Source organism: Galleria mellonella, unplaced genomic scaffold (genome assembly GCF_026898425.1).
Source record: "Galleria mellonella isolate WM207_F2 unplaced genomic scaffold, CSIRO_AGI_GalMel_v1 utg78, whole genome shotgun sequence".
Lineage (NCBI taxonomy): Eukaryota > Metazoa > Arthropoda > Insecta > Lepidoptera > Pyralidae > Galleria > Galleria mellonella.
In genome coordinates, this window is record NW_026442151.1 from 3,337,447 (window position 1) to 3,352,523 (window position 15,077).

The 15,077-nt window shown below is 31.9% G+C and overlaps 1 protein-coding gene across 2 annotated transcripts in view; it reads left to right on the forward strand.

The window, feature by feature from the left end:
• Positions 1-2,431: 2,431 nt before the first annotated feature.
• The window catches only part of LOC113517541 (glycine receptor subunit alpha-4-like), a 32,116-nt gene continuing 19,470 nt past the window's right edge, over positions 2,432-15,077 (forward strand). The window contains exon 1 of one of the 2 annotated variants that reach the window (XM_026902239.3): positions 2,432-3,280. In XM_026902239.3, the coding sequence (XP_026758040.1) occupies positions 3,189-3,280 (92 nt within the window). In that variant the 5' untranslated portion in view covers positions 2,432-3,188. The remainder of the gene's footprint in view (positions 3,281-15,077) is intronic. The other variant, XM_026902238.3, reaches the window with a different exon arrangement.

Sequence of the window (15,077 nt, forward strand, 5' to 3'; positions counted from 1 at the left end):
AGAAAAATATTCCAGGTGAATTGAGAACCACAATATTTGTAAATTTCTTAAAATAAAAATTATCTAGTACCTAGCATGTCCATTATCTCTTATCGGAATAAAAACTATTCTATCTCTCAAGTTCACGCAAATAATACATATTTACAAAATCTCATTAAAATCGGTTGGACGGTTTCAAAGATTAGTGTAAACCAGGGTTTTTTCAACTTTTTGATTTAAATAATTCCATGGACCTCTGTCAAGAAACATTTTAGTTAAGCACTAAAATTTTGGAAAAGAATAAAGGCTTTTTTATATTAAACTTTTATTAATAGTTTCAAGGGAGTCTATTGAATTCGCCGCTAGAACTAATTTACTACACAATTTCCTAATAAATATACTTAAAGTTAACTGACCTACTACGGACCTCTGATACGTATGCTATGGACTCCTAAGGGGTCCGTAGACCCAACTTTAAAAAACCATGATGTAAATAAACATCGTGTCAAAGGAGTTTTTGTATTATAAGATTTTCACAACTCCTTATTAGCTCTTTGGTAATAAATTGTATAATTACGAAATTGTTGCATGGTCGTATAAAGATCAGCATGTTGTCTAACATCGCAGGGACAAAGTGAATCCAGTCAAGTGCATTTGAAATAAACATACATGCTCCACTAAGCGTTGCATAAGGAAATATGCCTGCAGCTACTTATTTCAGCGTACCTAATTGAAAGTTTAAAAATAATAATGACGATTCTATGTCCAGACCTGAAAAAAAAAAATTTATTTAATACAAAAACCCACAGCTCTTAAAAAAAACAACTTACATGATAAGTCTTTTGTAAATACAGCTAGCTAACGTATTTTAATTATATAAACGAAAATTATAATTTTAAATCAAGATAGGCAAGTTAAAATGGGTGTATACAAGTAATGTAGTAAGTGCATGTATGAAAGAAACTCTGTATAACAATGAATGTCCATAAAGTCAGGTAAATTAATATACAAAATAAATAAAATCCATGTTGCTACAATTCAGATATTCACAGCAATGATTAAGTAATACAATTTTATGGTAACCAATTGTAAAGAGGTGTAGATGTATGAGTGGGTAAGGTAGTGTGAATTATAGTGTATATGTAAAATAAACTGGGTCATCCCTAATCTAAGAAAAAAAAAATATTGATAAATTATTAATAACTAAATTTAATTATGATACACATCTTTTAATCATTATACATCAAGTTTCGTTTTGATAGGTGAGATAAGACAATGAAATTACAGGGTATAAAACATAACATCTAAGTTCTCAGGAAAAGCAACATTTGAAAGGTACTGTGGCCATTACAGTGTGTTCTGTCGCATCAATGTCATGTCAATTATCACTTTCTATTTAAACAATTTTACTAATATAATAAAATTATAGCTAAACACACATTTTATTATATTGTCTGTACTGTATATAGAAGATATTTAAAAAAATATATGTAAGAGGTTTAAATAGTAGCAGTAGAAGCTAAAACAATGGTTTCTAGAAGTTTTGTCTATCTGTCTGTCTGTATGTTTAATTCGGCATCATGGAAACACTACGTCATGAAATTTCATAAGGTTTTACAGTTATATTCCTGAAGGTCTAACTTAAAAACTGATATATATTTTATCTTGATGTGACATTTGAAAGTGATCTATTTTATTCATTTTTCTACTTCTGAAATCCACGAGTACGAAGCAATGAGAAAAAAGCTAGTGTTATATATTTTTGATGAAATCATACCTAAATTATTTATTGAGTCAAGAATCTGATTTTCGAAACCCTCGTTTGTGAAAGGCATTACTACAATATTGTGTTCTAAAAACAAGAACGATGCTCTATAAAACGAATCATTCTTTACAGAGGCTACTATTCTAAAAATATTAGAACACAACATTATTCCATTTTCTACTTGAAAAACAGCATTAACGTTTAATATTGCTTCGAAAGTAGGTAATCATTGGATCAGCACGATAAGCCTCAATCGTTTTGAATATCGGGACCATTCGAAATAATTCGCCGTCTGCTGATTTAGTGGCGTCTGCTTAATGCGGTCTCGCTTTTATTCTAGTGTACTTACTGCCTCTAATATTGCAATGAAATTAAATAAATTCGTGACGATTGCACGCAAGGCCTTGCTCACTGAAATAATCGATAGTTATCATTCCCGCGTTGTCATAATTTATATATCTATCTTCTTTATATTTATGTGTTATCATAGATCACTAGCCATGTGGCCGATGAGAATTTTCATTAGTAATTTCCATACAATTTTTTAAATTTTGAATATTTAAAATGCTATCGTACGTCTATTATAAATACATGTACAAACTGTGCTTTGTATATTAATCAGTCTCTCTTAGGGGAGGAGTATTCAAAAATATCATTTTAAAATTTGTGCCTCAATAGTCCTTAGTTTGAACTTACATCTGTGCGGTATGGCTTATTCGATATCAATACAATTGAATAAATACTGCAAAAAGTACATAATTATTAATCATAATAAATATAAGAACATTGGATTGAATCGCTAATATACAAAACTTATGAGGAGTTAAATCACTTTTGTTTATTTCAGTTACAACCAAGTAGATTTGCGAAACTCAAAATGTTGTCTGTTGGGCACGGCAGTCTCTGTCACGCGAACACGACACAACATTTAACCCACCCAGGGATATTTTTTCCAACTTAACTGCCTGAGGTGTAATTAGTCTATTTTAGTCCTATCACAATGTAAATAAGTAGCAATCTATATAAAGCTATTTTATTGTTCTCTGACGTCACTTGTAACGCGAATGGAGAGACTGCAGAGTTTCGGTGCAGTTTACGATCGGGTCGCACACGCCGCGCCGCGTAACCGGTTGCGTAGCAATAGTTTTTCTCGCGGCGCGTCACAGGGTGAGAGCGCACGGAAGCGAAGGTTGCGCCCGTGACCGCGCCCGCCCGCCGCGATAGCGTCCGCCGTCCGTCGTCGCAGTATCGCTCCGCGCTCGCTGCTTCTCGGACCTCGAACCGTATCTATAGTACAACGTGCACGAAGACCCTGGATGTGCCCCGCTGAACCCAGTGAAGTGATGTGCCACATTAGCTGACGATGTGTGAGTGGCGAATGTGTAAAGTGTCTTTATGCGCAAGAGGTGCGTACCGGCGTAGGTCTGCGCGACCGTAGCCCGTCATGTGGACGCTGTCGTTGGCGCTGCTGGCCATCGTCACGTTTGGCGGTGGATCCAGCTTCTCTCCCAACAAGGAACTATTAGAGTGTGCAAGGTTCGTCTATAAAATTCAACTTCGTAGAATTCTCAGCTCTGTGACCCAATAACGGTTAATTGTTTAACTTGAATACAATGATTACCTAGACACTAATAGATAAAAATCATGACAGTCAATAACTGAATAAATTTCGCGAACGTGATCAGCGCTCAGGCCTCGAATGAGCTACAAAAATAATTTAGATGGGCACGCGAGACAGCTGTCTGGTACGACCGCATTAGTTGGGCATTAATAGAGACAAATTGTTATTATTCCTTGTTAAGTATTTCTTTAAATAGTTAATAATTTCACAAAATTAAGGATAGTCAATTGAAAAGTTTTAAAATATGTACATATAAAATGTAATTGATATATAAAATGACATAAAAATAAATTGATACCACTGAAACTAATAAGAAACAAATATTGTAAAACAGGTACTTGAGTGTGTAACAAAAATTAATTTATTCGTTTATTTGAGAAACAAATACAAAGAAAATACTTTTCAAATTAAATAAGGTTGACAATAAATGTGGATATCTGTTAAAAATAAAACACGTGTAAATCGCAATGCGATTCTGGCAGCGTCCGCGCCACGAGATCGCCCGGTGGCCGTTGGCGGCCGCTGTCGCCCCACACGGGCCACGGCGTCGCTCGGCGTCGTTTTGGCAACAATACTTGTTGATATAAACACATAATCCACTACTGCAATATGCACAAATAATCACATATTACGGTATTTATATTAGGGATGTGTAATTTACAGCGATATCTATATATTGTAGTTACAATATTAGGAGAGTAACAGCTCTATAATGTCGAAATGGATATAGATAGTCTAGTATGAACGGTATCAAAATGGGTGATGAACTTTTTCCATCATCAATTTATACTTAATATAGATATAGGAGCGGTACGAATATTACCTATGTCTAAAATATATCAGCTACGTATGATGATTTTAGGATAAAAAGCACCACTCACACAGCCCCAAGTCATGGTTTATCACATTCTGTACCGTCCAACTTAATACTCTCTCAGAGATCCTTCTACCCCGTGCTCCTAAATATCAGTAAAATGTATAGTGTATATTGAATACAATTGGCAATTATTGTTAATATTTCTATATTAATTTTATATACAAAACTATAGGTTATGTTAAGCACTTTTAGTGTATGCATAGTATACCTTCATTAGAGCATAATATTGCTTTCTAAGGCTCAAGCCACACGCAGCTATATGAACAAATTTATACAAAATATACAGAAAATGTTTTTTCTTCTCCTTAAAACACACTGACGTAGCCAGAACACAAAGTTTAGACAAAAATATCAAAAGTTGCAAATATAAAAACAGTATATAATTTCTTAAACTAGGTTAATTAATATAACATATTGGGCACTATAGGTATTTTAAATATATTGTCATTACTAGTAACAATAGTTTGAAAATAAAGTGATTTCTAGTACCTACTCAATTATACGTGTAAAAATAAACACACGAAAGGTTATATGAATGGCGCTAAAAATTATAGTTTTGTGTCTTTGTTTATTTATATTATTAAGGCAAATATACAAACTTAATATGACCTATGACTAGTTTGACAATACAATAGTCAATAAAGTTTGCACAAATTAACTCTAATACCATAAAAATGAAGAAATAAATGAAAGGTTCACCAGGAACCAGGAACCAAAGGGAGACTTTGTACAAAAATCGATTGCTTGGGTACTTCTGTCCCATTCGTGTTTCAACCGTGAAGCAGCTGTGTTTGCATGGCTATGTTTCGGTCTGAAGGATGGATATGGATATTACTGGGTACAGAGGAATAACACCTGAGTCCTCAGGAATGGCAACGCATGGAAGGTATCATGGGCGAAACAGTAGATATACTCTGTTATGTCCATGGTACTGCTCATGTCTATAGGCGACGGTTACCACTTTCCATCAGGTAGACCGTCAGCTTGATTGCAATTCTAAGTTGTGTAAAAAAAAGGTTCGCTAGTTAGTACCAATACCACTGCACTTTAATATTTCTAATTATCTTGATCATAATTCCCATATCTTATAAAACATAAAAAGCGCAACGCAAAAATCTAAAAGTAATATTTTCATCGTCATTAACAAGTTGAGACCTCTGATGATATATTGAAAACACTATTTGACAAATTAAAAACTTTGAGTTTTTAATTATCAGAAAAGAGATAAAACCGGCTGAAACTTTGGAAAATTCTATGGAAAGTAACCATTTAGCAATATAATACCAACACTAATGGCTGATTACTTCTTAAGAGATTAATACAGATACTAATATATCTGATGTGATAATCAGAGGAACTAGTCAACTGTTCCCAATGTGGCCAACAAAAGTAACATTTCACATGCCTGCATTTCGCCGAGCATATTAGATTTAACGTGACAGAACGCGAACCTACTTACTCCTTTTTACTGATGGTAAATTAAAATGTTTAAAAATTTGTAAGGAAAATATTTAAGTTTCCTGTAAGAATTTTTTAGATATATTGAAAGCAGGCACACAAATGCACAAGCTACTTGGTGTACTTCTTTTTTATCATTTCATTGAATGCTAAATAATATATATAGGATTATATATCGTATATAGTTAATAATTTTATTTTTTGAATTTGATAAAGGTACCTATAATTATTTAATAAATATTTACACTATTTTCCTAAATATTTTACACTATAACTTTCTTAATTATACAATACTATCATACGTACTTGTACATAAATTTGTCCATTACGCTAAAGTTGTCTTGAAAAAATTGCTCTCAGCAATAAGACTTACTGTACTTATACAAATTGCATCGTTATATTTATTAATTGTCTTGCTTATATTTTATTTTATTTTGTATACACATACATTCATTCTAAAATAAAATCTCAACATTGCCGAAAAAGAAAATATAAATATATTTACTAAACAAATATGTAAATAAAAATATTCGAAATTCCAGTTGAATCATCTTCATATATAATCAAATGTAAACCGGCATGTCGGTACGAGTTCAATTGGCTGAACTTACCTAGGTGCATTTTTACGTTATATTTAAACACATTACTTAAAGATATAGTATCGTAAGCATTTTATTAATTAACTTATGAAAATTCCAATATAAGCCACGTAATGTGTCTACAGATTAGAAATTTTCGAACACTGTTTACGAAATATCGCGGGTAGTTTAATGTAACTCTTATGTGGTTATTAATACTTAAATATCTTTCATCAATCGTTCATCTGTCATCATCTATACCTTCTTCAAACCACAAACCATTTTATTGTCATCACCATTTTTACAATCAAAATGTCTATTCTGTTTTTGTTATAATATAATATTCTACATTGAAAAGAAATTAAATCACTTCATGATTGTCTTTATGGCGTGTTAAAGTTTACATAAGTAATAATTAGTTGTTATCAAGATAATATATAGACAATAAATAGTGACACTGTGTGATACTAGTAATACGACAAATGCAATTAATAAAGTTCTAACCTACTAGCAGTTTTCCGCGGTTGTTCTAGCGTGAATTAGAATAAAAATTGAATCAACGCATCCTAGGGTATAATTTGTTCATGTACAAAATTTCATTCACATTCGTCAAGCTTTTTTATCTTCGAACTTCATCGTCGAACTTGAAATGACAAAAAGCTGACGGCCCACTTGATAGAAATTAATACGAACAGTATCATAAAGATCATATAGCATTTAATTATGCTCATGAAAAAATAATTTCTTCAAGTATCCAAACACTTAAACAAACAAATATACTTCTGAACGTTTAAATATTTTGATGAACAGTTTATACCAATTATTTATTTAATCATAGGAACTTGGAATTACAACTATTGTAACAAAATACAATACAAATCATGATAAAAAATAAAATAACTTACTACACACTCAGGAAATTATATTATTCTCACGCATATCCGGTCTAACTACGTCAGTAACTTTGTAAATATTAAATTCTAAGTGATACTCGTTTTAAACAAAATAAATACCCACCTGTATCTGTATATAAATATATTACACATACTCGGAAAGTAAATAGATGTAGTGGGGGAAAGATAGAGGACTAAATTATGACTATTACTGTTACGAATTAAGTTTATTCAATCATTGTAGATTTTGTTACTACATCCGCAGGAAAGACAAATATGGCAATATTGCTGTTTTTGGAATCATCACGTTTACGAGGAATTAATAGAGATTATGTCATGAAGCGAGGTATGAGCAGCAGCGTCCCTCTTAAAACATCTCTAAAAGCCTAACTGCAGTTGTCAACCCGTCTGCCAAGCGTGGCAACTACTGGTAAAACTCCCCTTATGAGAAAGGCTTATGTTCAGCAGTGGATAGTTAACAGCTAAAATAATAATAATGCCATGAAGATGTTCTCACCTGTGGGCAGGAGCGCCACAGTACCAACTCCTTCCGTTAGACCGCATTCAAAGTCGGGCAGCTCGAGTTGTTGACGATCGGCGTCTTACTGTCCGGCTCGACCCACTGAAACTGCGTAGAGATGTTGCATCTCTGTGCATCTTCTACCGAATTTATCATGGGGAGTGCTCTGAAGAATTGTTCGTATTGATACCTGCTGCAAATTTTCACCATCGTACAACCCGCCATAAACTAAAATTTCATCCCAACCATCTGGACGAGTGGCGGTCCTCCACCGTGCGTTTTTCAAGGCACTTTCTTCCTCGCACAACCACTCTTTGGAATCAACTTCCAGCAGCAGTATTTCCGAACCGATACGACAACATAACCTTCAAGAAAAGAGCATATTCCTTTTTAAAAGGCCGGCAGCACACCTGCAATGCCGTAGGTGTTGTGGGTGACCATGGGCGGCGGTAGTCACTTACCATCAGGTGAGCCGCATGCTCGTTTGCCCCCTGTGTTGTAAAAAAAAAAAAAATGAAGATGTAAATTATAATCTTTAACTTAATTCTGTCCACTGCTGGCTATAGACATTCTAAAGCAGACTTTTGAATCAACGTCGGAGCATTTTCTTGTACATGGCTTTGGCGACTAGAAAACTTGTAGGGTTTTATAAGGTTTTTAAAGAATCCAAGGTTTTTCATGATCCATGCAGAAACAAACGACGACAGATTATATCTTTGGTAATGTTCTCTACAACCTGCAATGTATGAATTTGGACGAGTCGCTATTAAGAAACTCACTTCGTTTCTAGTCCTAATTTGTTAGTTTTTTGGTCGTAGAATGTACAGGAATGATGATACGATTCAAAGACTATAAAATAAACAAAAAAAGCTTTTACATTTTAGTACTATAATTTAAAGGGCTCAAGATATCATCCCAGCATAAACCTCTAAAATATAAAAATTAATGTTTAAGATTATTTAAAAATTAGTATCATCTATTTCGTACTTCAGAACGCGGCTAATCGCGTTATCCAGCATAACTCATCAGAGATCTTCGTGTATAATGAAGAATGGCCAAGAATTTTTTAAACATCAGAGGACGTTGCCATCATATGAGCAAAAATACTAGCCTGACTGACAACAAACGTCAAAATATGAAATTTCTACATATACAATGTTAGTATTTAGGATGAGATTGATTACATTAATCTTGTTACGAATCTTTGTAGTTTCGTAATTGTTTTTCTGAGCTTCATTGATAAACAATAGTTTTCTCGCGCTAGTGACCTATAGACAACAATAGAGTTACAGAAGTACCAGGCTAAATTTAAACGCGTTTATCATAGGTAATTTGCGTCACTAATAACCCAAATATAACTGTGGTGGCCGCGACGGTAACTGTGACAACGAAAATAAACCCTTGCTCTGAATACCAGCGATTGCAAGCTGCCTACGTCTGCTGTATCTATCTTGTTTATTGTATCACCAACTAAGTATCCATCGCACTATTGTTGTGATATACGTCAGTGAGTGTATAGAGTCGATAATACCCGCAGAAAGGAAATTGGCAAATCCACTTACTTCTAGCTCAATTTATATTAAAACTAGCAATTTCTGTACTATCTGAATGACAAATAAATATATCAAAATTTATCTTGTGGTTTAAGAGAAGTAAACGGAAAAATTGATTAGTATAAATAAAATCATAAATTATTTAAATAAACTATATTTTTTTATTGATAGCTCTTTCATAAGTACTTTTTATTATATATATTGCTGAACATAGGCTTTTTCCATAAGTGAAACTTTGCCCGTTTAATTAACACGCTTGGCAGACGGGTTGGAAACCGCAGTTAGTCTTTGGTGATGTTTTAAGAGAGATGGTGCTGCCCATACCTCGATCATTAAATTCCTTTAGTCGCCTCTTACGACACCCACGGGAAAGGAAGGGATGGCCCATTCTATGCCGGGACCACACGACGTACCTGTGTACTTTATGTACGTAATACTGGTTTTGTTAATTTTGGATACTTTTTTATTATAAATGTTATTTTAAAACACCAAATTAAATGTATGCTAGAGTAAATCCGATTAGATTATATTGAGTTTAAATCCGGGTCAAAAATCAACAAACAAAATCTAAAGAACTTTTCCCTAACGATAGTGTATAGAATACTGAAATACTTTCCACAAATATCTTTTAAATCAAAGATATAAATAAGTAGTTATTTATTTCAGCTTCATACAACCCACGTGATCACCTGATAGATTTAAAAGATTCGATTCCAAATCCATATCTAATTGCACAAAATGATCAACATTTTGGTTTTATACATATTTTTAAAAATTAGGTTAGTTGGTTTCGGTAGTTTTTCTATTTTATTATATTTATTAAATGTCGGTTTTTATCATTATTTTAAATTATCTTCTGTAAATATAAAGTGTATGTCATTTTCTTAAACCCTATACTAATGAGCTTCTTGTTTTATTCTTACTTTCTGAATAGGGAATTTTTGTTTTTATGTACAATAATTATTATATTATATGTATATATTATATTATTTAAAAACTGGTATTTACTACCTACAAATAAGTATATATTAATAATGGATAATAAATTTATATTATTATAATACATATATATTAAATAGATAATAAAAACCTAATAATAAAAAAATAGATATAATAAAAATATACTATGCTGCCCATTGGCACACACAGATGTCCATTAGTTTATTACCGTACCATTCTCAGTAGCAGATATAAAAAATATATGTGATCACAGTTACATGTAAGAAAATGAACTATTTAATTATGTAGCTAACTATATAATTTGATGAGACCATGTTTTAATTGTATTAAATCGCTACGTTATTACAATTTACCTAAAGTATGGGGTAATTATCGAGCCCAAATCTAGTCTATTGTATTACAATGTGTAACTTTAATAAACCTACCTTATTCAAAGACAAAATTATCCATAATCTTTTCATAAGTTTTTTTTTCTATGATAAGTGATTATAATAGAGTAATACCGGACGTGACATATTTAATAACATACAATTTATTGTACCACGACAGTGTTCTGAATACCACAGTTATCGTAAAATAACAGCTTTCATGAATATTAACAGTGCAAAAACCTAAACATGTAGTAGTATAGTTAAACATATGTGATCTTGTTATTTATTTGAATAAAACAATTTTCAATAAAAAATTGATCTTTAGAAAAACATATAGGCCACTTTTTATTCTAAACAATCAATATGTTCCGGTCATACTGACAAAGTTGCATATGCTTATTTTATTCAGCTTATACACTGTACGATACAAAAATCTAATGGTGACTGAATAAAGGTACAATAAATACTTATTATAAATAATTGTAGATAATTGAGTGTCGTAAGAGCCGACTAAGAGAGAGCGAAGGATGGGCACAACGTCCCTCTTAAAACATTTTCTAAAACCTGACTGCGGTTCTCAATCCACCTGCCAAGCATGGCAAGTATTGATAAAATCCACCAAGGAGAAGGCTTATGTTCAGCAGTGGATGTTAAAGGCTGATATAACGATAAAATACTTATATATCGATGTCTAAAATTCGACTAGGAAGTCAATTTACAATCATAACCTATAACAAACTGGCTTTTAAGGCTTTTTTAGATACTTTCCTGAGGTATATAAGCAATGAACTGATATCACAAATATTACCACCTTGCCTTTCAACAGAAAAAGAGTATTTAATGGAGGACAATAATTTAAAAGAATCAATAATGTTCAAAAATTTCAGATATAGATTTAGCTAATATAGATTGAATAAAACTAATATTGAATCTATTTAGACAATAATAATAATAATAAAAAAAGGATAAAGGCTTAATTATCAGCATGGTATTTTTCGAAGATAAGAAAAGTTCCTTATCAATACATGAGATGTCATTTCCTTACTACTGTTTATTGATTGTTGAGTAATTATCTCAGAAGGAATACAAATGTATGTACGAAATATGAATAAATGTAGCCTTTCTGTCCCACCTCCTTGTAAGACAGATGTATAAATTATTATGAGGGATAGCTACACATTTCAGAACAACGATCTCGGTGGTTCCGGAACTATTTTCTTCTTAATCTTAATACTTTAGAACTTAGCATCGATAGTAATCTTCAAATCTTTATATTTAAACATTGCTGCAATTTATATTAAATTATCAAATAAAATAAAATGATAAAAATTGGCTATACTTAATAATACATTTTTACTTTTTTGCCCAATTGTTACTGTATAGGTAATTAATTTATATATAATTAAACTTGATGAATTTTATGCAAATGCACGAGATAAATAACTATCTACCCGAATATGTTACTTGTATAAGTGTTTCAAGTCAACAAAGGCCTCAATCCTTCGAAATAGTATTTATAGCATATTGCTGTTACTGAATTTATCTTTATTTAAATTAATAATTTACTGTAAGAAGATATTCTTATATAAAATTATATTAAATACATTATTATGTATTCATGGCATATTACGTATCTAAATACTCAGTTATATTTCTTATTACATATAAGTACCTATTGCTATACTATGAGTATATTTATTTTGGTAACACTAATCTGGACAAGAGTAGAAAATCATAACAAAAAACAAAGCAGTTCTTTAACCCTAGCCTGATTCAAATATATCAAAGACTAACAATTGATATTTTCGTAGCGCGTTGCGTCCGAGAGATCTCTAGACGCGTGCTCGGTCAATTTGGCCAGCGGCCAGGTTTATCACGAGGTACCTATGTTAATTCGCACTTAGAACAATTTATAACTTCTAATTTTCAGTCGTGACAATATAAATTTAATTGCGATTGAAGGTTTTTTTTTGTGGAAGAACCAACAAAGTTGGTAACCCTAATTTTCAAAATTGCTTGTGAATTCGTGAATAAATTATAAAGTACACTAAGAAATAAGCAAATTGATAATTATTTCGAAATCTTTTAAAAATATTTAGTGTTTATTACTGTCTACTTATAATATTTATTATAATACCTATATACATTATTAAAGTCGACAGATGCGTGTAACGTTAATATGAAAAATTACCTACTATAATACACTGTTAAATTGCGTGCTCATTATTTCTTCCGCTAAACAAACTCACTAGCTTGTTGCTGTACAAAATTAATTAAACCTAGACAAAATATTTAAAATCATAACAATTTATATGTGAAATATTGTTTTATACCGTGTTATCCTTATCGTGTTAAATTATTGTTTCACCCTTCTATTCATATTATATCAATCTTGGGTAAAAAATAATAAAACAAATTAAATATAATTATGAGTACCTATTTGAATTATACTACGTCTGCTATGTCTTTTGTGTAAATAAATGAAACCATATTATAAGAAATTTTTGGTAATCTATGTTTTATAATGATTACAACTCTTGTGTCGTTTTTAAAAATTCTTTTTGTAACAAAGAGCTACAATGACGGAAATGCAAAACCTATTCGAACACAATAAAGTAAATTTTTGTGAATATCTTGTTAAAAAAGGAGTAAATTTTAGAACATTGTTTAAATCATCGTTGGCAATTCTAAACCGATTTTGATAGTTCTTTTTTCCATTCAATTATTCGATATGATTATGCTCTTGCGTTAACTCCATAATAATTTTGCACCGATATTGCTATTTTTATGGAAAAAATAGTAAATAGGTAATGTAACTTTTATTACCTCATTACGATTTTCCTTTATTTTCACATAATTACCATATATGCAACTGAGAATCGCATGTTCGACCTCAACACGAACGTGTGTGTCAATTTAGTAAGACGGTGAATATTATTAAGTTCTATATATCGTTCTAGGTCATCGCTTCATAATTCATTAACTAACTTTTTAAGTTGATTATAAAGGAAATCACTTCTGTTACCTACAAACTTGCCTAGGTCAGAACGTATTCATATCATGTTTTACGCCGTATAATAAAAACGTAACATTCGAAAGTTTGTCCATTAAATTTTTTCGCGAAAATAAAGTGGGAAAAAAAATATCGATCTATGTTTTTTTAGTAGTTGATGTCAATGCTACTAAATAAATCATGTTTCTTTATTTTCCTAGTTTATTTTCGTCAACTCTGCTTGAAAGTGGATCTTTGTTATGCTCCTCGACATTGGTCTTTTGTAGAAACTTATAAAAAAGAGAGAATAAAAATAGAAAATATTATATTTTTATTTAAACGCAAGACAGGATTTTTAGCAAAAAAAAACCTCTTAACACAACTCCCTATTAAGATACTCAATTACGAATAATCTAGAAAACTTCAATAAAAACAAAGATATTATTATATATTTTATATTCTTTTCCTTTTATCTAGCTATGTTTAAATTATTAATGTTATCCAAGTTTAAATAACACAACAGTGTATCGTGCCCCTAATCTTTGAAGCTAGTACTTCTCTTACTTTTTAATCGTATTATGCGATACTCAAACAGCTACATGAAAAGCCTTACAAAGTGTTCAGTTAGCTAATACATGCTAATACCTAGCCTAACCTTCATTTGAATAAAAAACTGGTTAGGCATATATAGTCATAGCTAAGGTAGTCATCATATCACCCGTAAAGTGTCTGCTGATAAAAACAGGCCTGCCCCTATTTTGGTGGGTTTGCCAGTAGTAGCCACGCTTGGCAAACGGCTTGGTAACTACAGTTAGGCTTTGGTGACATTTTAAGCAGTAATGTGTATATAATCTATTTCTAACTATATAACCTACTAGGTCGTCCTTCACGCGGTCTCTCTGAAAACCATCGTGGTTAATTCATGATGAATTTGTAACGACAAGCTAACTAACCTGATTTCATCCTCACATGTCATTCCTCACTGGTATTCCGTCAGTGTATATCAATGACACAAGCGGAGTTACCATTTCGTTTATTTATTAAAAAAAACTATCATTCCCACCTTGAAAAAATCAAGATGTGATTCATTATTATCATATTAGCCTTTATCTGTCCACTGCTGAACATAAGCCTCCCCCTTGGGGAGTTTTTCCAGGAGTTGCCATGCTTGGCAGACGGATTGACAAAATATTTTAAGAGAAACTCTGCTGCCCATTCCTTGCCCTCCTTTAGTCGACTCTTAAGACACCCACGGGAAAGGAAGGGGTGACCTATTCTATACCATGACCACACGGCGAGATGTTATTATAAACAGTTATAATAAAAAATATATTATTAATAAAATAATAGTACATTACTTCCGAAAAATAAAGTGGTTCAGAAATGTCCGAAGTATTATATCTAGCTGAATAACTACCGTGAGTCATACTATATTGTAATAGACCGACATAAATAATTATAATACTCTGATCTAAATAAAACAACGTTGAAGAGTACCTAATATCTCCTG